This window comes from Coffea arabica, chromosome 2e, assembly GCF_036785885.1.
Source record: "Coffea arabica cultivar ET-39 chromosome 2e, Coffea Arabica ET-39 HiFi, whole genome shotgun sequence".
Lineage (NCBI taxonomy): Eukaryota > Viridiplantae > Streptophyta > Magnoliopsida > Gentianales > Rubiaceae > Coffea > Coffea arabica.
The window spans coordinates 19,337,807-19,362,795 of record NC_092313.1 but is presented as its reverse complement, the minus strand read 5'-3'; the positions used below and the strand labels follow the sequence as shown (position 1 = coordinate 19,362,795).

The 24,989-nt window shown below is 37.2% G+C and overlaps 2 protein-coding genes across 2 annotated transcripts; both read left to right on the top strand.

The window, feature by feature from the left end:
* The first annotated feature begins 601 nt into the window (after positions 1 to 601).
* LOC113731632 (uncharacterized) lies at positions 602 to 10,636 on the top strand. The gene is made up of 14 exons (XM_027257004.2): positions 602 to 1,056; positions 1,697 to 1,773; positions 2,379 to 2,537; positions 3,501 to 3,714; positions 3,987 to 4,073; positions 4,195 to 4,334; positions 5,064 to 5,144; positions 6,208 to 6,272; positions 6,667 to 6,842; positions 7,805 to 7,935; positions 8,058 to 8,145; positions 8,405 to 8,621; positions 8,888 to 8,994; positions 9,699 to 10,636. Exons 1-14 carry the CDS (start codon positions 889 to 891, stop codon positions 10,191 to 10,193), a joined length of 2,205 nt encoding a protein of 734 aa, XP_027112805.2. The 5' UTR covers positions 602 to 888; the 3' UTR covers positions 10,194 to 10,636.
* Positions 10,637 to 11,188: 552 nt separating this feature from the next.
* Positions 11,189 to 24,036, top strand: LOC113731633 (probable DNA helicase MCM9). The gene is made up of 20 exons (XM_027257005.2): positions 11,189 to 11,559; positions 11,672 to 11,774; positions 12,069 to 12,168; positions 12,250 to 12,388; positions 12,797 to 12,863; positions 13,112 to 13,286; positions 18,412 to 18,511; positions 19,301 to 19,398; positions 19,482 to 19,547; positions 19,675 to 19,767; positions 20,076 to 20,192; positions 20,352 to 20,424; positions 21,032 to 21,098; positions 21,467 to 21,548; positions 21,748 to 21,869; positions 21,960 to 22,027; positions 22,527 to 22,636; positions 22,723 to 22,770; positions 22,841 to 22,993; positions 23,579 to 24,036. The coding sequence occupies exons 1-20, from the start codon at positions 11,438 to 11,440 to the stop codon at positions 23,656 to 23,658; spliced, it is 1,983 nt and encodes a 660-aa protein (XP_027112806.1). The 5' UTR covers positions 11,189 to 11,437; the 3' UTR covers positions 23,659 to 24,036.
* The last annotated feature ends 953 nt before the right edge of the window (positions 24,037 to 24,989 follow it).

Sequence of the window (24,989 nt, the reverse complement as noted above, 5' to 3'; positions counted from 1 at the left end):
TACATCATGCAGAACAATATTTGACGTGAAAGTCTAAATTTCATGATATTATTGGATGGGAGTGTTTTTCAAATACAATAAAAATTTTTAAAAAGTACTATAAAAGATAATCTAAAAATTAGTTTAAATTTTTTTAAATTTTAAAAAATATCTCAAAATATATTCTAGAAACTCTTTTACTCTTAAATATCCCAAAATATAACCTAAAAATTCTGCTACAACAAAATTTTTCAAAAACACCTCCAAAAACAGTTAATCCAAACGGAGCGTATGTTTTTTACTTTTTCAAATTTTCTGGAATTAATTCAGCACCCATCCACGAATTGCATGTTTTTTCCTTCAAACATTTAGGGTATTGCAGGTAAGTAGTGAGTATCATTTAGTAATTTTAAGGCAGCAATAAAGTGTGTGTAAAATTTTCTTGAAGGTCGAGTAATTTACTAGCTAATCTTATGATAGCCAATATATAAGTGGGAAAAAAAAAAGAAATATAATTGCTGTATCAGAAAGATTAAAAAAAAATAAAAGAAAGAGAGAGGGAGAGAGAAGAGAGAAGTAAGAGAGTGCATGCATTAGGTTGCATGACGGGCTCTTTTTCAAGTCTTTGATTTGATTAGTAGTTGTCGTAGACTCGTAGTGGTATTAGTTTCCACATTTCCCCATTTCCTATGCATTGATTAGTTAGCCTTTCTTTCTTGACGTTAAATCAATCAGCCAAGCCCCAATTTTCCCTCCTTCCCACCTTAATTACGATTAATTACTTTGAACGAATGAATCCAGAACGCAAATGGGCCTACCTAACTAACTAACTGACTTGCTCTACCTGACTTAAACGATAATTCGGTTGAGCGATCAATCCGATCATCATCGTCGTCGTCGTCGTCTAAAATGTGGGTGTTTTACTTGATATCTCTGCCCTTGACCATGGGCATGGTGGCCTTCACTCTCCATTACTTCGCCGGCCCCGATGTTCCTCGCTACGTTCGCTTCACCGTTGGCTACGCCTGGTTTTGTTCGCTCTCCATCATCATCCTCGTCCCCGCCGACATCTGGGCCGTACGTCATTCCTTCTCTTTCTTCTGCGCCACCCCTTTTCCTTAGCAGGACTATTACTTCTTCTTCTTTTGTGTTTAATACAATTCATCGTCTTTTCCTGTTCTTTTTCCCCGTCACATTGCTTTAACTGCTCATGATTGCCCACAATGTTTATTTTTCCTTTTTCATCTTTAATGAAACTGCATTCGTCTGTTCTCTATACCAGTAATGTGTACTTTTCTATTCTGTACTGCTTGATTAATCTTGAAAATACTCAAATTCCCTCGTACCGTTTACCAAAATGCCAACGAGTTTGTTGATTTTTTGGTGGATGAGTTCGTGAAGCATTGGTTTGGTTACTTCTTACAGACCAAACATCAATTTGAGTCGAAAATACACATAAGCCTTGGAAGAAGAAATAAAAGAATAACAGACGGCAAATAAGTAAAATATTGCTTGGAAATGTAAGACAGCTCGAAATGTTATCATAATTGGTCATGTTAATGGTCTTTATTTACAGTTAAATGTCAACATCGCAAGGATTTAAACTTGATATAAGCTCAGGGGAGATGCATAAACGTGATTTCTCCAAAGATTTACATAAAGATGGGTAAAATTTAATCAAGCGCTTACGTCATTACCTTCCTCATTGTTCAAGCAGGCTGCTGTAGGTCACGACAAGAACGGAATTTCTTTCTTCTGGAGCTGGTCATATTGGAGTACATTTATACTCACGTGGTAAGCTAGCATGGCTTATATCCTCTTCGAAGAATGCAGTTTTTTTGCTGAAATTTTTTTAGGAATTAACAATCCTGTATTTTGGTAGCTTAATATTTAATCAAATGTTCTGGACAAAATACTTATCTTTGTTTAGAGTTAATATTGTGGTCAAACCAATTTTACTGTGGATATTCTGCAAGTTTTTGCAAGAAAAAAGAATTGGACATTTTCATAGTTTGTCTCTGCATGTGTAATTCCCTCTTGGACGGAAAAGAGTAGGTTGTTAGAACTTGATACCATGTCTACATTTGGAGTATTCAGAGGCTGTTCATTGAGCTCTAGGTGTTGCTACATCTCTATCTTCTTGATACCTGTACACCTGGTTCACTATTTTCCTTCTATTTCCATTGGTAAGAGTTGGGAATGAATCAATCTTGGCTAACGGTGTATTGCATTGTAGTTAAATAGCATGAGCAGGTTTACAATTTTCTGTGCTTCTGTTTATCTTTGTTTTTCTGTGGTTGTCTTGTATTGATTTATTGTTAGGGTCTTCTTCTGGAAGAGTTCCCAATGAAGGTGCACATATTCTCATAGATTTTGTATGAAACCATTTCTCTAAGCAGGGCTGTGGTGCCTATACTTCAGGGTTATGAAGATGCCGGGGACTTCACTGTTGCAGAAAGGTTGAAGACTAGTGCTCATGTAAACTTGGTTTACTACTTGTGTGTTGGCTCTATTGCACTTTGTGGAGTTATACTGCTTATTGTTCTGCACAAAAACTGGTTTGTCTCTTACTCCCACAATATAGAAATCAGTTAATTGAACGTTATGTGCTTGGTTCAAAAACTGTATATAGAGCAATAGACGGAGAGAGATGTAGGCAAACTATGTTCTTGGTGCTTCTCTAGTGTTTACTGCTTGGAATCTTTAGAAGAATGGGGATTGGTTCGGAATTTGTGCATTATCAATATCATTATCCTTTCAATCTTAGTGACTGAGCAACTATTGGTATGAGGGGAAAGTCATAGTTTTGACAATGGATCCTGGGAATTCTATGCCCCTTTTCACTTTTTAATGCAAGAATGTCTTCTTGATCTGAAATGAAGCACATGTATTTGCAATGCACGTGTCAGGATTGGGGTGCCCTTGTCAACTGCGATCATGAAGGCATCATGAATTATATTCATGTTCATGCTTATTTGCATTTGCATACCAGAATCGTGAATGGGTATGCAAAGGTAGTAGCATAGATGGTTTACAGAATTGTCTGTCTCCTACCTGGTTTTCTTCTTCCCCCTCTCTCCTTTCATAAGGGGAGAATAGCAGAGAAATGTGAAAGATAAAATAGATGAATGACACAAAAAAAAAGGATGTCTAGGAGTAAGTTATGCTGGCATAACTTAATCTAACTTCTAACACTTGTATCTTGGGTTCAGGTTTGTGATTTGATTGGAAAAGAATCACTTAGCTAGATAGTTTTTGCAGATTCTTGTGCTAATGAGCTATATTTTGCATCTACCTGAATTTGCCTGGTAGACTTGCGAGAGTATGCATGTCATCGTACTTATTACATGCATAGAATAACACACATGCATATAGTTCGTGTGATATGAACAACATGGTTCCATCTTTCCAAAATATTCCTTTAGCTTAGTTTCTCATATTTTGTTTGCTTACCAGTTGACAGTGGACATTCAAATTTATGAAGTTTCCTTAGTTTGTATGATTGTTTTACTTTTATGCAGGGGTGGAAGTATACGTGGTTTTGCTATGGCTTGCTCAAATACATTTGGCCTGGTTACTGGTGCTTTTCTTCTTGGTTTTGGTTTGATTGAAATACCAAGGGGCATTTGGAAAAACGCTGATTGGACCACTCGTCAAAAGTTTCTTTCTCACATAGTAGCTAAAATGGCTGTTAAACTTGATGATGCTCATCAAGATTTTTCAAATGCTATTGTAGTAAGTTCCATTCTTTGCAAATTCACCTAGTATTTGTTCTTATATTCACTTGGATGCAAATCATTTCAAGCTAAAGTTTCTGAATTTGAATTGCTATTATTTTTCCGTAGTAATAAAACTCCTATCTCAAAGTACGTAGAGAGAGAGAAGGCGGGGGGGGGGGGGGGGGGGAGGGAATGAGAGAAGATTGAACAGAAATGAATTGCTTGGGTGTGAAAATTTCTCCTGGACTCTATGGTGATATTTAATACTGTGGTTATTCGTTACACTAGGTTGCCCAAGCAACATCAAGGCAGATGTCGAAGCGTGATCCTTTGAGACCTTATATGAGTGTTATCGATAAAATGTTGGCTCAGATGGTAGGGAGTAAGCTTATTCTGCCTGTGTTTTCTGTTTTGTGCTTTGTATCCAACTGCTTATGTACTCTGCTTCTTTATCTCCCAGTTGTTACTAATTTTTAAATAACCAAATGATTGACAGCTCACTGAAGATTCTTCTTTCAAACCCCAAGGTGGAAGGTTAGGTGAAAATGATATGGACTATGACACTGATGAAAAAACAATGGCAGCACTAAGGCGTCAACTAAAGAAAGCACGAGAGCAATATTACAGATATAAGAGGTATATTTTATCAAACAGAAATAATTATCATGATTGCCTCTGGAATTTTGTTCAATTCCAGATGTTGCTTTGTTGTTCTATGGATGGGCATCTTCATGTCACTTTACTTTTTTCACAAAATGTAGTATTTGTATAGTCCTTGGCACCTATTGTAGTTTGAGGTAGGATTGTTTTTAGTTGTTGATCAAGATACTCTAGATTTCATAAGTATTTTGCTCCATTATTCTCATCTGGTAATAGTTTCTTGATATTTGTTAGAGCCTGTTTTACAATTTTTCTTCCATTTTGAACTTCCATGGTTTTTTGGTTTGGAAGGAATCGGACACCGACGAAGAAAATTGGACAATGTGATACATCTTTACATAGAAGCTCTACTTAGAGAGTTAGAAATTTACCTTGAGATTTGTTATCATATGATATCTTGGCAACAACTTGTCTTTTTTCACTTAAGAGAATTAGAACTTTTACATAATTTTCAAAAGCCAGTGCACTTCATACTTGACATTAATGAATTGTAAGTTAACTTTTTCTTTTGTATGAGTAAACACAGTAGAAAGCATGTTATTCATGTTTTACTTGAGCTGTGAGAAACTTAACCTGGGCAAAACTCTAAAATGCTTTCATTTTTAGAGTTTGACTTTATATAAACATCTACATTTGATAATTTCCTCCATTCTTTTACACTGCATTGGTGACAGACCTAATATATGTTTTCTTGCTCTAATACAGTGAATATATGAAATACGTCACAGAAGCCCTTGAGCTGGAAGATACTATAAAGAATTATGAGCATCACACTGCTACTGGATGGTTTGCTCTTGCTCCAGGACTTTTCCCTTATGTCATAAAATGTCTAGCCATATATATGTCTGCTGAGTTTCTATGCTACCTTTGCCAAAAGTTAGCAATTGCTATTTATATTCTTGTACTATTCTGTATCCAGTAGAAGATCCATTCATGCTTCATACTTTTTAACTTGACTGTTTCAGCTAACAAGGTGATCTAAGGTTACAGAACTTTTTATTTGATGTTTTAGGTAGACCTGAAGAAAAGGAAATGAAAATAGGAAAAGTAAGAAGATAAGTTTTAAAGCTGTCATATGTGAAAGGCAGCTCGAAGTTCAATTCTGTTTTGAGATGTTGGGTGGCTGTAAATCGGAAATACTTCCGGCGAAGTTTGTGCACCCTGTCATGTTGCAACTTTGTTTGTGAGTTAAGGAGCTTAGGAATGACTTACTGTGAGGCAGGCAGGCTTGGGTGTTACCAGGAGCTAAGCAGTTGGTGTACAGATCTTTTTTGAGAAATTGCAGCAGAAGAAGAATCCAGGAGTTAATATGAAGAGGATCTTGTTAATAACAGCAGATCATAGTATTTTCTAATCGCTTAACCTAGTAGAGCTGAGAAAAAATAACACAGAAATTTACTGAAAATTGAAGTGAGGGGTGACTCTTGACAGATTGCTAAAGTTTACCAGTTTCAAACCTGGAGGTTCCTAGTTCAGTATATGGCATCACATCCATAGAAATCATCGGATTACGCTGTGCTTAATCCCGCTTGGGGGGTGGGGGGGGGAAGGTTTGGTCATTTTTTGCATCAAGATGGCTTATATGCATTTGCCTTTTTATCTGATCACTTTTATGAGTCAAACAGTTGAAAGCTTTTGAACCTTTTTCGTCATTCTTTTAACCCTTTGAATTTTTTTAAAATGATCATATTTTCCCCTTTTTTAACACGAATTGTCATTGCTGCCCAGACTTGCAGTTAAACGTTCTTTTTGTGTGTGTAGTCCTCTGCTCCTGACTACTGCATATTAAGTTTCACTTTGAATGTTTGTGCCAAGTTTATCTAACTTAAAAGTTTTTGTACTTCTGCAGGAGATATATTTCGAGCTTTAGGGCTGAAAGAAGTGGCAAACTAGGGTCTGTTCTTGATGTGATTGGTACATTTTAGACTTTTAAGTTTCACTTTTGTTCTAGATCCCCATCATACTCCAATTAACTTGCATCCTTCCCTTGGTCAAAACGAGGTGAAATAGAAGAATAAAAATGTAAGCTTATTATGCTTAAGAACATGTAATGTGAAGGTAATTCAAAATGCTTTCATTTGGGCATATATTTGCGTTTTTGGGACAAGGTGAGGTCAATAGTATTTTTGTGGACCAATTTGGTTTCTTATGTTATGCTAGACAAACATATGCACAAAGCTGTTTTTCCTATGGTTCCGCTATCTCTTTTAATAATATATGATATTAATTTTCATAAACTTGGCCTGGTTTTGTACTTAGGTTGAAATTTTCATAGACTGACTTTTCATTATTATAATAATTTTTGTAGAGCTGGTCTGGCGCTGCATACTAAGAAAGCAGCTTGAGAAATTTTTGGCTGTAATATTGGGTTCCATATCAGCCGCGATTCTCCTAGCCGAGGCAACTATTCTGCCCAATGGTGTTGATTTATCTCTTTTCTCTATCCTGATAAATGCTGTAGAAAAGCATGAGGTGCTCGTGCAGGTAGAGTTTCAATTTCAATACCAGTTTGTTTGATAGGTAAAGCTTTTCCATTGATAAAGAGTAAACTTCTGGTCCCAAATGATAATATTCATCATTGACATTTGAAATTTTAGACTTGAAACCAAAAAAATTCAATTTAAAAGTGATCATGGGAACTAGTTAGTTCTTGAAGAATATCTGGTCATACTGGTTGTGTGTTTGCAGTTCAATGCTAGAAAGCGGGGATGGTTGGAATAGAGTATGGGAACAGTGAAGGTGGGAGATTGTGTAATGATTAGATTTACCAGGCACGTTGAGAGGTTTAAGTCTAAAGCTACGTGGTTTGGGACTAGGAGTTGGTTGATTGTCTGGAAAAACTGAGCCTCAATAGCTATCACGAGAGCATGTGGTCCATAGTTTAAATTCACTCGTGGGGATTGAGTACCTTCTCCCGAATGCTCTCCATTCACTTGTCTCTTCATTATTTTCAAAGGTTTAGTTACTTTTGCTGATTATTTGCCCACTTGGAATGAAGGACATGCTGGGAAGATAAATTTATCATATAAAAGTGTCTTCCTTCTGTTTCCACATACTTTAGTTGCTTGGAATTGAAACTTATACAGATGTCATTTAACTTAGTTTCTTTCAATGTTACTCTCAAGGGTATAGATTGATGATGCATGATTAATTTATGATAGAAATAGCTTCATTGCGTCAGAGGGCCCTGATTTGTACTTATGCACTCTGTTATACTCCAGCAGCTGGAGATTAGTCCAAATCATAATGGTCTGTATAATATTTGTCAATGAATCAAAAATTGGCTTGCAGTTTATTACTTTAAAGCCTTTTTCCTTGCTTACAAATAGGCCTTCTTATTATCTAATCAATTATTACTTTTTCTCCTATTTTACATACTAATATTATTGATTTACACTGTATTTGTTTTTTCTTCTCTTATTATTTTGCATCTTGTTTTGTTGCAGGTTGCTGCTTTTGTTCCTTTAATGTACATGTGTATATGCACATACTACTCCTTGTTCAAAATTGGAATGTTGACATTTTACTCCCTGACACCAAGGCAAACAAGTTCAGTCAGTCTGCTCATGATATGCTCGTTAGTTTCTTCTACCTGTCTTCTCCCTCCCTCTTTCTCTTTTAAATCCTGTTTGCGCATCATGAATGCAGTGTAAGTGTTTATGCTTTGAATTTAATCTCAGTTATTTAAAATTTCACTAGGATGGTTGCTCGGTATGCACCACCAATTTCTTATAACTTCCTCAACCTTATTCATCTTAACAACGGTGCTAAGACCATTTTTGAAAAGGTAAAGTTATTTCTTGCTCTTATTCTTATGATCAATGTTGTTTATTGCATTTTCCATGCGGGATGATGAATTATAAATTGGGATTGCAATGAGAGATTAGCATCCTAAATGAATTCTTCAAATGCTGAGAATATTGGATAAGTATGTTGGTTGTCATGATGCAATTATAAAAATCAACTGGAAGGCATGGAGTTTGCTTATGTTCTTCCTCTTTCAGTTTTGGCTGATGTAAGTTTTAATGATCTCTTTTCATTTGCAGAGGATGGGGAACATAGATGATGCTGTCCCTTTCTTTGGCAAAGGTTTCAATAAGATTTATCCACTTATAATGGTCATATACACCATACTGATAGCAGGCAACTTTTTCGATCGTGTCCTTGATTATGTTGGCAACTGGAAGATATTCAGATTTCAGAGTGAGCAAGCTGATGATTTAGATGGATTTGATCCCTCTGGATTAATTATATTGCAGAAAGGTGGGTGAAAAGGATCTCTCCGTTTTAACCTTGTATTGCCAATGATTAACCTCTATTTCTCTTTGCTGCAACCAAATGGATTAAAGAAATATGAAAAAAAAAAAAAAAAACTTGAAGCCAATTTCTGTCAACCAAAAAAAAAAAATGGTTAGATAGATTATCAGAAAATTTCTGGGAAAATTTGTTACCCGGCTAAAGAGCACAAGATGCTTTTTTCAGTCAAGCCTATTGGAATGATCTGATGCAGTTTCTAATGTTTTATTCAGAGCGATCTTGGCTTGAACAAGGTTACAAAGTTGGTGAGCTTGTCATTCCGTTGGCTAGAAATTTCAGTACCACAAGTTTGGACCTGGAGTCTGGCACCAATAAAGTGGTATGCCTTTTCGACATAAGTTAACCTGACATATCCTCAAAATGTCACAAAAGTTTTCCTTGCATTGTGCTGTTTGCTACATTCTCCGAGAATTCAAGTGTCATTAATCAGTAATTTAATGGGCCATTTTAAATATCTAATCATGCTGCCCAAAATTTCTAGGCATAATGTGTGTCGACTATTTGCTCATGTTGAACACTCATGGTTGAGACTACTTGAACCCCCCGCCCCCCTTCCCGGGGCCCCTCTCCACCCCCAAAAAGGAGAACCTGTCACCCACCAGGAAATAAAATCCCTCAGTGAAACACAAGATGACTGCTGGAAGGAATTGTAATTGTGTTGTTAAATTTGGAGCTTGCACATCTGAGGTTATGGTTTCGAATTCTTTATTTTCCATCAGATTTGTGGCGATGTTGGTTTACTTTGAGATTAAATTCTAATGGAGCTCTAACCACCAACTTAGCTAGATGTGTTGAGCTAGTTTCACCAATGTCTAAACGGGATACAAATTATATGTTTTGGAATCTCTGCCTCGGTTGTCATATGACAGTTGCATCAAATGTTTTTCTGTTTAGTTCAGATCAAGGAAATTATTGATGGAATCACCCACATTTTCCTTTCATCATCCTTCTTCTTCTTTAATTGAGTACACAATGACGTATTGCTTTTTTAGTGTACCTAACAATGGTTTGGCATATGAAAAGGTTAACCAAGGGACAAAAGCATCAGCCAGCTTGAGGGAAGAGGAGAAGAGCAGTTATTCAAGGCCTCTCGACTTGGAGGCACAAAATTACACAAGCAGAGAAAGCATTAGCAGAAAGTACGCTGCCATAAGAGCGCAAGATATCAAGCAAGAAAGAGACTTGAGCTTGAAAGGAGACATCCACTCTACTCCTCCACATGATGCAGAAAATTCGCTGACTTCAAAAGCTGAACCATCTTCTGGTTTATCCTCTACCTGGCAATCAGTGAAGATGGGTTTTCGCCAATTCAAGTCTAACATTGAGGCAAAGAAGTTCATTCCTTTACGGCAAGTTCAAGATACTAAACACTTTCGCGATTCCTCCTCTGAATCCCTGGATGAAATATTTGAGAGAATCAAGCGACCTACTTTAGACCATAGGAATCATGACATTGATGATGATGACGATCTTGATGATTGTGGAACTCACATCAGAAGGCATGGGCCGAGCATATGATATTGCGGACTCCCTATAAGAAGAGCCTATTGATACTTTTGTGAGAAGAGATAGTAAGGACATACGCTTAGATAATTTTTGTTGCAGAGCAGATCTCAGAGGAAATTTTGGTGGGTTCTGAATGCCCCCAGTTGCAAATTTTGGCATTGGATGATCCACAACACAGGTAGAGGAGTAATGTCATGCATATACTGTAAAGAAAGTAAACAATTTGTATCATATGCCAGATACTACAGCCATATGAATTTGATAGAGCTGCAAAACACTTTTGTGCAACATTTAGTACACTTGCAACTCCATCCGGTGCTATTGAGGCTAAAATCCTGTAAATGACGAAGCACAAAATGGGTTGATGCCATTTTCATGTTTTCCTTTTTTTTTATTTTTTGGATATTTCCCTTCTTTATATGTGCTGCATTTTTTTTCCCCTGCTGAAATGCATTGATGCCAAAATTTCCATCCTTCACTAGGATCTTCTTTTTCGATTTCAATCAGATCAAGTTCTTCTGCAATTAGAGTGGTGATTGGAGGGAACAATTCATGATGGTAGATGGAGCGTACTTAAATTGGATGGTTAGGATTGATTTGTGGGCACAAATTTCAACAAATAATAATAAAAATAATTGTGTGTGTGTGTGTTTTTTTTTAATGTTTGTTGTCTTATTTATCCACAGTGGAATAACTATAGTTGAGGTGGATATGGAAAATTAAGGAGTGGTAAAAGCCGTTGGTGAGCCTTTGGCAATAGTCTTGGTGTTTTCCCTCCCCCGTTCCCTCTATCCCATATCGATTGAGAGTGGTATGTGTACTACTTAAGGTCCTCAGTATGGCCTGAGAGTCAGCATGCCTTTTGGATTGGGCTGTGAGTTTCTCTTAGGTAGTGTGCGTATGTTTATTCCCGGTTGGGGGGGAGGGGGGAAACTATATAGTTCGTTGCCCAAATTCCACAGAGATTGGGCCGTTCAACCCACAAAACATTTTTGTTTTAACTCCACCCCAATGCCGCTACTGATTAGCCCAAACGTCCCATCCCGCCAAAGCTGCAGAACTAACCAACCTTTTCCCGCCTCTTCTGTCTCTCCCTCTGGGCAGGCAGTGGCAGTGGCAGTGGCCACTCCCTCCTCACATCATCAGTCTCTTTCCTTCCTCTCCCATCCATTTTGTTCAAATCCCCAGACATCCCTACACTACACCACACGCTCGCTCGCTGTAGGAGGGAGGGAGGGAGATAGTGCCTTGACCATATGGACAACAGCAATGGGATGGCCAAAGAACTGGCTGGTTTCTTGATAAAACATTATACCGAGCAGCTGCACTCCATCATTCTCTCTCCTGATCCACGCCTTCACTATCCTCTACTTGTTGAGTATGCTACTGCATTAAATTTTTCGTCGTAATATTCAAATTCTATGAGGATTTGGTTTCATAGTCTTTCTGATATATAACTTGCTTTTTTTAAAAAAAAATTTCTCGGATAGTTTTGCAGAGCTACTAGATGACAACCCAACCCTTGCTCATCTTCTTTTCTCCCATCCCGCTGAATATTTACTCGTTTTTGACGAAGCTGCTATCTGGGCTCAGGTATTGTCCCTCGTTGCATATATAATGCGTGTGTAATATGGAATTACCATCGAACTTCTGATGGGTTCTACCGAGTTTGTCTAGAGAGTGATAATTGAGGATTTGAAGGAATTGAGTAGTGCAGGAGTTTGTGCGTGTTTTTGGGCGTAGTTGTGCATTTTTTATGAGTCTTAGTTCGGATGATGACATGGTATAGAAAGTGATAGTTGAGATTCGAAGAAATGAATTGCTGCAAATGTGTGTTTTTTGGGCCTCGTTGGGTATTTTCTGATGGATTTAATTGGGATGCTGTAGAAAGTGATATTTAAGGATTTGAAGCAATGGGACAATGCAAGTGTGAAGGATTATGTTCATGTTCGAATTAATGTCAGTGGTTCTCCTCTCGAATGCCCTGGTTGGATTTTTATCCTTGTAGATATTTTTATCTTTTGTTTATTTTTCTGTTGCTTTCCTGACTTTCTGAGATTTGTCTTAGAAACTTTTCCAAGTATTGGACGAGTGAGAGTGAAACACCGTGGGATACTTCTCACCCTTAAAGGGACTGTAATTAGGTCTGGAGCAATTAAGATGATTGAAGGAGAAAAGATTTATGAGTGTCGCAATTGTAAACACAGGTCGGTCTCGATTTGCTTTAGCTCTTAAATTGTTTCTTCCATAAAGTTTAAGGTGCAATTATTGGATGTTATCTTTATAATACATAGAAGGAGTTGATAAATTCACTCACATTAAGACATCTCTCTGCAATCCTGTATTCGCCTTACCAGAAAAGCATACAGAAACTTTAAATTATGGTTAAGTTGACTGGATATCTATGAGCTTGTAATTTTGCTTCAAGATTGTCATTTGCCGAAGTATTTTAGAAGAACTACTTTGAAAATCTGAAAGCCTAAATACTAGCTGATTGACCTGTTTTTCTAAAGGTGAAGAATATATTTTCTTGTTCTGTATTCTTGATATTAGTAGAAAGCGCTTATATTTCTGAGTCAATGTTTCAGTGGTTACCTAATAAGTTCCATGTGCAGGTTCAAAGTTTATCCTGAGGTGGAAACTAGAAATGTAATTCCCAAGCCGACCATCTGTCCCTCTCAGGTTTGTTCTTTAGTCATTCAATTCACATCTTTTTTAAGTGCCTTGTTCAAGTAGCTACTATTCCCTTGCTCTTTTCAGTTTTCTGTTTGTTTATTGGGTTAACCTATATTACAGTTCATAGAATATTGGACTTCATTGTTCATACTTTTCAAAACCGAGTATATATGTCAGAAATTTAAGCCTGTTAATCTTTTACACTTTTCCTGCATTTATTTTGGCAAAGACTAAGCCCATCATTCCTATAACAGAGCTCTAAGTTTTGTGAAAGCACAAGGTTTAATCTTATAGAAGACAACAAGATATGTCACGATTACCAAGAGATTAAAATCCAAGAGAACGCTCAAGTATTAGGTGTTGGGGCTATTCCTCGTTCAATTCCAGTCATTTTGAAGGATGATCTAGTTGACACGGTGAAAGCTGGAGGTAGTGCATTTCAAAGTGCTTGTCTATGAAGTTTTAATTATTTATTTATTTTTGTAGTCCAACTTTCATTTCTTGGCCCCATGTAACTGTTTTCTTATATCTTGCTGAAAGTTATTGCCCTGATTGAGTTCACACCATTAGCAAAATATTTTGGTTCAATTCTCTTAAGAAAGCTTTTTTCCCTTTTAACTTTGGCGACTTTGTTTTATTTATCTTATTTCCTTGTTTATCCATATTAATCTTTTGTCTAACCAAATAAAGCTATTTGAGGCTGTCATTACTTTTAGTGATTGACATTCAGAAAGCAAGAATAAAGAGGATTAGAATTTTGTAGCATTTAATTAAGTGTCATAGGGTATACTCCACTTGATGCTAAGAGCAGCTAGGGCATCTGACCATCTTGGCCTCAGCGTAATTCTGTTATCCCAGTTGAAGTAGATTAAATTGTATGCTTAACTAATCTGTTCAAGATTGAAGCCGTATACTCGAAGACTATGAGCAAAATTTTTGGCTGTCAAAATTTAAGAGCTCAAGATGACGGGGTTTGGGACAAATCAGAAGCTTCTTTCCATGTGGTAATGCTGATTGTCTTCTCCAACTGAGTATTTGGTCGACCACAATGCTCATAAGAGGAGGTAGAACATAAATAGCCAGGAGAAGGTGTTGCAGGGGTTAAAATCCAATTGAGGAACCTTGCTGTTACCAGCAGTTTGAAATGAAACCGTTGAGCAATCAGTTCTTATATGAAATTAAAGAAAATGAAACATCTAGAGTGCGAATGAGACATGAAGGCCTAAATGGATATGACACTGAAGAATCAAAGAAAAGGAAACATCTTGAGTGTGTCAACAGGATGGGACATGGAGATTTAGCCTGTAAGATATTCAAGAACCCCCACTAACAGTTATAAGGTTGGCAGTTTTACAAAATTGGTAGAACTCAAGAAGGAAAAAATAGAACAGGTTGAAAGAGAAGTCAGGCCAAAAGAGAAGAGATGCATTAATCTTTACTACCATGGGAAGTGTCATTTTTATGAATGAAGCATATGTTCAGAAGCAATTCGAACGAAACCCATCTTGGCAGCTTTTAATTCATACACAGGGTATTTTTGTAAATAGTTTGTTAGGGTTGTACTCCTATAAATACTAGTTGGTCACTCATAATATGTGACTAGATGTTTTCCTCCCAAGATACCTGTTAACATGGTATCAGAGCAAAAGTCCTAGGGTTAGGGTTAAACATCTAGCAAAAGTTTTGGTCATCGCGACTGTTCACGCGATACTGTTCACCGCGACTGTTCACGCGGGGGCACTGTTCATAGGTACTGTTCACGTCGCTGTTCACTGTTCTTTACACTGTTCACACGTCACTGTCATCTTGAGTTTGATGTGCCATTTGCCATGGTTGAAAGGTTTGTTAATGCGGTTACCAATGACCACATTGAATCGAGTTTTTCAGCACATGGGTCCCAGAAGACTGTTACTATATCTGAGGAGGATTATGTTAAATTCCTACAGTACCAAGTTACAAATCACGCATCTCTTCCCTCTGCTTCTTTAGCACAAAAAGGTAATGACTCATGGATTATTGACTCCGGAGCTACTGATCATATGTCAGGTACCTCTAAAATTTTTTCTAATTTTCAAGAGTCTACTCCATATCCTCATGTTACTTTAGCTGATGGATCTACCACTAAAGTTAAAGGACTAGGCACTGTAGAAATTAATCCATCACTTCCGCTGTCTTCTGTTCTTTACGTACCCAATTTGCCCTTTAATCTAATGTCTGTTAGTAAGCTCACTAAATTTTTACAGTGTACAGTTACTTTTTCTCCTGATTCGGTTGTCATTCAGGATTTGAAGACAAAGAGGACGATTGGTGGAGGGCATGAGCATAATGGTCTTTATTTTCTCAACTTCAATGGTCCGATAGCATGTCCTGCTACTGTTTCTCCTCTTGAAATTCACTGTCGTTTAGGTCATCCGTCTTTACAAAATTTGAAAAAGTTGGTTCCTACTTTGAGTCAATTATCTTCGTTAGAGTGTGAGTCTTGTCAGTTAGGAAAGCATCATCGTGTTTCTTTTGCTCCTAGAGTCAATAAACGGGTTTCTGAACCGTTTTTGTTAGTTCATTCTGATGTTTGGGGTCCTAGTCGAGTCACTTCAAAGTTAGGTTTTAAATATTTTGTAATCTTTGTTGATGATTTTTCAAGAGTTACATGGCTTTATTTAATGAAAGATCGTTCAGAACTATATTCCATTTTTTGTGCATTTGTTGCAGAAATAAAGAATCAATTTGGTGTGCCGGTACGTATACTTCGCAGTGATAATGCGAAAGAATATTTTTCCACTCCTTTTAATACCTTTATGAGTAAGTCTGGTATTATTCATCAGTCCTCTTGTCCTCACACTCTACAACAGAATGGAGTTGCTGAAAGAAAAATTGGACATATAATCGAAATTGCTCGAACAGTGTTGTTGCACATGAATGTGCCCAAACAATTTTGGAGTGATGCAGTTCTAACTGCATGTTATTTAATTAATCGCATGCCATCTAATATTCTTGGAGGTCAATTACCTCACTCCATTCTTTTTCCTCATGAACCTGTGTTTAAATTACCTCCTCGTATTTTTGGATGTGTGTGCTTTGTTCATCAGCTTACTCCCGGGGTGGATAAATTGGATTCTCGTGCCATTAAGTGTATTTTCTTAGGATACGCACGAGCGCAAAAAGGGTATAGATGTTACAGTCCAGTTTTAAATCGATTTTTTACTTGTGCTGATGTTACTTTCTTTGAATCCACTCCATATTTTATCAAACAAAGTACGCCTTGTGAGTTAGACCAGTGTCCCTCTTTTTCCTCTCCTGTTTTACCAGTCCCTTCCCCTTTATTACCTGAGTCATCTAGTCCACCAGATTCCATAGCTCGATTATCTCGTCCTCATCTTCAAGTTTACTCTCGTCGTTCCATGGTTGAGAAAGTTCCTGATATGCCACGCACTTCACCAATTAACTCTCAATCTTCAAATTCAGGTATGACGCCCTCCTGTGAGTTAGATCTTCCTATTGCTTTACGCAAAGAGACATTGTACTTCCTATCCTATTTCTAATTTTGTTTCTTATTCTCGTCTCTCTATGTCATATTCTTCTTTTATTGCTTCCCTTGATTCTATCTCCATTCCTAAGTCTATTACCTATGCTCTTAATCATCCTGGTTGGAAATTAGCTATGCAAGAAGAGATGTCTGCTTTGGAACAAAATGGTACTTGGGATCTTGTCCCTCGTCCTTCAGGTAAGCCTGTTGTTGGTTGTAAATGGGTGTACACTATAAAAGTGCAGCCTAATGGTTCTATTGATAGATTGAAGGCTCGGCTGGTAGCTAGAGGATTTACTCAGGTGTATGGAGTAGATTACTTAGAAACATTTTCTCCTGTTGCAAAGATTACCTCTGTTCGTCTTCTTATCTCTTTGGCAGCAACTTATAATTGGCCATTGCATCAGTTGGATGTGAAAAATGCATTTCTGCATGGAGATTTGAAAGAAGAGGTATATATGGAACAACCTCCTGGATTTGTTGTTCAGGGGGAGAATCCGCGGTTGGTTTGTCGTTTGAAAAAATCCTTATATGGATTGAAACAGTCTCCGAGGGCTTGGTTTGGCCGGTTTAGTAGTGTTGTCATGGAGTTCGGTCTGACAAGATGTGGAGTAGATCACTCTGTATTTTATCGGCATTCTAATGCTGGTAAAATTTTATTAGTTGTTTATATGGATGATATTGTGATTACAGGTGATGATGTTGTGGGAATCCAGAAACTTAAATCCAATCTGCAGGCAAACTTTCAGACAAAGGATTTAGGTCATCTACAGTATTTTCTGGGTATTGAGGTAGCTCGGTCTAAATATGGGATTTATTTATGTCAAAGGAAATATGTACTCGATATGTTGAGTGAAGTTGGGATGTTAGGTTGCCGACCTGTGGATACTCCTATGGATCCCAATGTGAAATTAGCAAGAGATCAAGGTGCATTACTTGATGATCCTAAGCAATATCGAAGACTTGTGGGTAAATTAAATTATCTCACTGTAACGAGACCTGACATTTCGTTTGCAGTGAGTGTTGTGAGTCAATTTCTTGATACCCTTCGTACTAGTCATTGGGATGCTGTTGTACGGATTCTCAGATATCTTAAGAGTGCTCCTGGAAAAGGGTTGCTGTATCAAAATCATGGACACACTGATATTGAAGGATATAATGATGCAGATTGGGCTGGTTCTGCCTCAGATCGAAGATCGACCACAGGATATTGTGTGTTTGTTGGTGGTAATTTAGTGTCGTGGAAGAGTAAGAAGCAAACAGTTGTATCCAGATCAAGTGCAGAATCTGAATACCGCGCTATGGCTCACACTGTGTGTGAGTTGGTTAGGTTGAAGAGCATATTACTTGAACTTGGGTTTGAGCATAAACAGCCTATGAATTTAGTGTGTGATAATCAGGCGGCTGTTCATATTGCGTCTAATCCAGTGTTTCATGAGAGGACAAAACATATTGAAGTTGATTGTCATTTCATTCGAGAGAAATTGCTTGACGGAGTCATCAAGACATCTCATGTACCGTCTGTAGATCAATTGGCTGATGTGTTTACCAAGAGCTTAGGGGGCTCTAGGGTGAAATACCTTTGTAACAAGTTGGGTGCTTATGATATATATGCTCCAACTTGAGGGGGAGTGTTAAGAGAATATAAGTATTCTTGTAGATAATAAATTAGTAAGGGTATTTTTGTAAATAGTTTGTTAGGGTTGTACTCCTATAAATACTAGTTGGTCACTCATAATATGTGACTAGATGTTTTCCTCCCAAGATACCTGTTAACAGTTTGGTTATTCCATTAATACATCTGTGTGGTGCTTCTGGTGCAGAGAAATCAGTTGCATAAATGTTTTGATCTTCACTTAGAGCTTTTGCCTTACAAGTATATGATGACTATGCAGTTTTAATACCAGAGAAATATGTCATGGGAATATGGGAATTTGACATCTTTTTATTTCCTGGTTATGCTGTCATATGTACATTAAGTGCACATTTGTGTTGTGGTTATGTAACTGATCTGCGTAAATTTGATTTCAGATGATGTGATTGTCACTGGAGTATTGACGGCAAAATGGTCACCTGATGTAAAGGATGTCCGCTGTGACCTTGATCCTGTCTTAGTTGCAAACTACGTAAGGTACTTGTGGTTCTGTTCCTTGTTTAATTCAACTTTCAGATAGCTTTTCATATTTTTGTCATGATTAGAGAATCATCTGTTTCTATCTAATCAAACTTTATTGGAACTACTAGTTTTATCACTTTCTGCTGTAAATGCTATATTTCTTTACTTTCTGGGGTAACCTAATGAACCAGTTATGTTTTAGACATTAAAGAAACAAATTGACAACTGTTCAAAAGTTTAAGATATTAAGTGACAGGTAACTATTATGTCATTAATGTCAAATGCTACAATTGACTCTCTATATGGGCTTTGTTTGGTAAAAGATGCATCCATGTTTGGTTATTTTAGGCAATGAAATTTTTGTCAACTATCTTTAGTAAAAGAAATCGCAGGAGGTTATAATTTTAGAAAGTGCTAAATACAGGAGTTTAAGGAGAACATCTTGAATTATTAGTAGCATGCTGAGTCCCATGAAGCTCAAGATTTTTTAGGAGATAATACAGTGGCGTCCTCAAATTCAACAATCAAGTTTCTGGCTGTTACCTGTGCATTAGTATTTGACTATTAATGCTCTTTTACTTTTAGATTTCCATTGTTAAGTAGTGTAAGTAAGCATGCTAAATAGTTAGTAAATTGATGGTATTGTTCAATATAGTTGTCAAGGTACCTTGCTAAAAATCTTGACCAGTTACATATTATCTATTGGAGGATTCTGTGGTTTTCCAACTTAAAGCAACTCCGTTTTCAATGAACATCTGTTTATACTTTCTTTTTCTTCTCTTAATCGACTACTTTTCTTTACAGGAGAATGAATGAAGTCAAGTCAGGGATAGATATCCCAGATGATGTCATTATGAAATTCAAACAGTTCTGGCTAGATTTTAAAAATGCCCCATTAAAAGGTAATGATATGTACCTGTCATTTGGTCTACATACAATATGTAAACTTTTTGTCAACTGTCTCTGGACTTGTAAATTTTCCCAGGTAGGAATGCCATTCTACGCGGTATCTGCCCACAAGTTTTCGGGCTCTTCACTGTAAAGCTTGCAGGTACTTTCTACCAGAGAACTCACTGTAAGAGATCTCACTGTAAATGATACAGCAGGAGAGTGCATACCTTCTTGTGTAAATGGTGTATTTATATTTATAGATGATTTTATTTATATTTTGAATGCAGTGGCTCTGACACTAATTGGAGGTGTCCAACATGTTGATGCTTCTGGGACGAAAGTCCGCGGAGAGTCTCATTTGCTTCTTGTGGGAGATCCTGGTAATTACTTGGAAACCATTCCTCGCTGACACTTTTACTTTGTAGTTTCTTCTTTAACAGCAAGACCTACTTCAACAAGTGGTCAGCTTGTTTCACTGTATTATTGAGGTCCCTTTGGATTGACTCCATACGTTTGCATCCTATCAGTGGACCCAGGTTTTCTAGTAGTATAAGACAATGGTTTTATCTAAAGTGATTATTATGTCTACTTTTATGCTGAAATAGAGAATATTTGGATGCATAATTTACGTTTTGAGTTCTAAAATTGCTATAACTGATTAGATACGTCCCTCAATTTGAACCATCAGGCACTGGGAAATCTCAGTTCTTAAAATTTGCTGCAAAGTTAAGCAACAGATCTGTAATTACTACTGGGTTGGGAAGCACAAGTGCTGGATTGACTGTTACTGCAGTCAAGGATGGAGGTACATTCTTTTAATATTCTGCATTTTAATTTGACAACCTGAAATCTGAGCAGTATTATCATGGTCATGTCTCTCAAACTCTATTTTGCCTCTCGTAAAATTTCCAAGATCTCCATTGTGGCCCTTTTTCTGCATTAAGCACATTGACTAAATTTTCAGGGGAGTGGATGCTTGAAGCTGGTGCCCTTGTATTAGCAGATGGCGGTCTTTGTTGCATAGATGAATTTGATAGGTGAAGTTTGCAAGTAAAAACTTTCCTTTCTATCTTTCTGTCACATACCTTAGTATGTTGTAAGATGTTGAGTGACATCATTAAGCTTCTATTGGCTTTAATCTTTTAAATACCCTATTTGCTAATATTGTTGTTAACATGGGAACTCTTCAATAGTTTTCATGTGGCCATGATTTAGGACTAGTTTGGATTTGGTGCTGTTGATAAAATCTCATCAATGATCTCGTGTGAAAGTAGCTAAGCAGGGGATTATTAAAAAGTGTCATGAGTATTTCCTCCAAATTGCAACTTTAAACATTCTGGTATAGCTTTTGATGGAGACTTCAGCTTTCTGTCATAAAAAAAGACATTCAATTGGGTGAACTTGTTGCTGAGAAAGATGTGCAGTTGATCTGAGGAAAAAGCAAGGACAATTATTTTCTTCTTTTTTGGTTGTCTTTTGAGTTCTATACAGTAATCCTTTTTAAATTATGTAGTGCTTTGTACATCCCAGTAGACGTTCTTGGTAATGAAACAAGTTTTTTTTTTGTTTGGACTGCAATGCAGTGAAAAATTGCAAGTCATATCTTTTGACTAAATGAAGTTTTTGTATTATGCCATTTGATAGCATGAGGGGGCATGACAGAGCAACCATTCATGAGGCTATGGAGCAGCAGACTATAAGTGTTGCCAAGGTAGTATAGAGTTAAGGAAAAAGCTTACTATTCTTACCCTAGAATCCTGCTTCTGTTAAGATTTTTTGGAATTTTGCATCTTGTTTGAGTTAGTTGCTTATAACTGGATAGGTGCTATCTAAGTATATTTGGTCAATGAACTTCTACAGCGTATAAGTCCCTAGAAGCTGTCTAGAAAAGATTTCTGTGGCTTATGGCAGGCACTTTTTCCTTTGCTTAGTATCAGTTGTATAAGGGATACCTTTTGCCATTTTTTCTGCCTTTTCTTTAGGTTGAACATCAATTCATATTTATTTATATTATTCTTTTGCATCTCTTAGGAAAACATTTTTGAAACATTACCCCGAAGTGACATTATTCGTTTGCAGGCTGGTCTTGTTACAACTCTCAGTACAAGGACAAGTGTCTTTGGTGCAACAAACCCAAAGGGACAGTATGATCCTGATGAATGTATCCTTTCTTTCAGATTTATTACTACGTTTTCTTCAACCTACATTCAACCATAATATGTCTAGTTATGTTGCCACAGAGTCAGATGGAAATGGTAATCAACTTAGTCTTTCCACAGGAATTAATTTCTTTCTTGTTTTTAATGCCTTTCTTCTGTTTTCCCTGCCTTTGAATATTACCATTTCTCAGCCTAATCTAGCTCTGTCCGTCAATACAACACTCTCTGGACCCTTGTTGAGCAGATTTGATATAGTTCTAGTCCTCTTAGATAAAAAGAACCCCGAATGGGATGCAGTTGTTTCGTCTCACATCCTTGCTGAGGTAATATGTTCTAGATGAGTATGAATGGCTTAACAAAGTTTAGGAATGTCTCATGTATCTGAATATAATTCTGTTTATTGCAAATGCCAGGGAGAAAAGGAGAATGACAATTGCAATGAAGATCTGAAAAGCACTTGGCCTTTTCCCATGCTTAGAAGGTACAGCTCTGTTAAATAACATTTCTGTTTCATGATGACACGTAAGAACCATTGGTAGTCCAAGGTGCACATTCAAATAAGAGTAAGGTTGCTCTATTATGACTGGAAGGTGACAATTTGCATAAAGACAGTCTCTGCTTGCAACATGAACTGCACATATATAGACAATCTTAAACCACACGTTATCAAGAGTCTAATGCATGTGAGTTTCCTTTTATGATGTGATAAGACTACCCTTCGGAAATGTTATAGTTACAAAGAAAATAATTACGGTGTAATCTGTTGGAAGGTGAGCTTCTTGTGCTTCCTGAACCTTTTTGTATGGCGCTTATTTTATTTGCCAACAAAAATACTAAAGCTGGAATTGCACAATAGAATGGCATTAAATTCTTCATGCTATCTACAACATGGCCACTAGATTTTCCCTTTAGCAGATTGATGCTATGCAAAATCATTTTCTTTCACAATTTCCTGAGTGAAATATATTGAGGATTCACAGGTACATCCACTTTGTTAAAAGAAACTTTAGACCTGTTCTCTCAAAGGAGGCTGAAAATGTTATTTCACGCTATTTCCAACTTCAAAGAAGATCTGCAACTCAAAATGCAGGTTTCACCTACAAAACCACTTGTAAAAGCATATCAACTTCTATCCAATATTACTGCTTTTCAAGTCTCAATTGCTTTATGTTGCAGCAAGGACCACCGTTCGCATGCTGGAGAGTTTGATACGACTTGCTCAAGGTACAAGTCCTACCAGTATATCAACTCTTTGTTGAACCCTTGCCCACACTGATGTTACCTATTGTTGCAGCACATGCAAGGCTGATGTTTAGAAATGAGGTTACACGACTAGATGCCATTACAGCAATATTATGTATTGAATCATCCATGACTACATCAGCTATAGTGGATAGCGTTGGAAATGCATTGCACTCCAATTTTGCAGAAAATCCTGATGAAGAATGTATCCTTTGCAACATTTGTTTTCTGCATCCAACTTTAGAGACAAAAAATTGCTGCACGAATTCAATAATACAAGATGGGGGTTTAATTTTTCTTGATGAAGTTTACGTGCAACATTATCTCTTATTCCCCATGCAATCAACCTGAAATACTTTTAATGCGGTGAAGAAGGGGAATTACTTGTGGAAAAATTTACATACAGAATATATATATATATATACACAGTTTCTTTTCAACTATTTGACAGCATTTGAAGCTGGATTTAACTTCTAACAGCAAAGTTTCAATGGTTTGTGGATAATTGCATCCAGTTTGGTTATAAAGTCTAATTCTCTTCTTGTTGCTAAGTGAGGCATGACCATCTCATACTGTTTAGTGCTAAATGAGTGGGCATGTTAATGGATGTTATCTCAAATTGTATGCTGAGTACCAGTTACGGTTACGGATACTGATTCTGCGTTGTTTTGGTTACTACTACGGCGAGTAGCTGACTGTTGATTGACCTTGTGTCTATTTGTGATAATCTCTGGAATCTAGATTTGCTTTCACTGAATATTTTGTAGTTCTTAACGTAAGTAAACTACAGATGCCAAGCAGGAAATGCTGATCCTTCAGAAGCTGTGCATAATTGATGAATTCCCTGACTTGAAAAGTAACCTCCAATGATAAATTTGTGCATGATTGGTAAATGAGAGGACCAGCATGGAAACACCTCTGTGTTCTGTCTCGACTGCAGAAAAGGTTTGTACTCTTTCAGCTTCTGATGTGTGGGGCAGTAGCTGGATGAGAAGAGCTGGTTAACTATTCACTTGAAGATAGAGTTGAAAGTAGCAGTTCAAAATTCAGCTAGTTATAATTGCTCACCTGTGTGATGGATAATAAATAATTCTCTGTTTCAGTGACCAACTTTGCAGTTTCTGGTGATATGCTAGTTAACTTATGCAGTTCTAAACATAAATAAACAAGTAAATTAAATAAAAAAGTAGCAAACTGAAGCATGAACACAATAAGCTTGAACAAGAATATTCACCTTGGTAGACCGCAGTACTGAGTCTCCCCTTCCTTTTGTCCTCTTTCTCGCTTCTAAACGGAGGGATGGGGCTGATGTACATAGCATATACAGATGCCATATGGTACAGCACAACACTGTATCTGGAATTACTTCTTGCATTCGCCTCTGGAGGCTGCAGAAGAATGCATCAGATTCCACTTACTCCCACTCCAAGCCTTACTGCTTAAGATCATTGCCCAACATCCTTGGCTATTTATCCATCCACGTTTAACAGCCTGATAATTTAGAAGCATGAAAGACTGAAGATGGGCAATTTTGTGTAAAATTCGCAAGTACATGTTTTCTTAGTTCAAAAAAAAAATTGTTTATTAAATGCACTCGGATGTGCAATTCTCATTCTCAACCAGGCTACTGTGCAGCCATGCCTAGACCCTTTGATCAGCAGTTACTTGGCAATTGCTGATTCTCATTAGCATACCACGCCAATTGCGAACCACAAAGGTTATTTACGTTACGTTTTAAGATCTTGGTGACTTGAGACTTTTGTCTTCTCACTACTATATTTTCTTCTGGATGGTAGCTTAAGCGACTAAAACCCTAACATCTCCGGTGTTAGAATGATTTCACTCGTCGAAGTATCTTATCTGATGAAACTAGAGGTTGCAAGATTTGGGTTCCCCAACAAGCAAAAAGCTAAATGCAAAGTGGAAAATCTAATTTATTTATTCCCCCGTGTATTGCCAAAAATGGGCTGCAAAGAAGCTACAGTAAAAATATAACAATCAAGCGATCCGAGCTGCCTTGATTTCGATTCACAGAAACATGGGCGATCACCATTATCAGTTCTTTTGCAATAAGTGCTAAATTTCCATTAACCGTCAAGCTATGGTCCTTAACTTACCTCCCAAGGAAAGCATCCCAGAATTGCACTCCACCCGAGGATAGAAACATCCCAACCAGAGAAGATGAAGCTTATTAACTATAC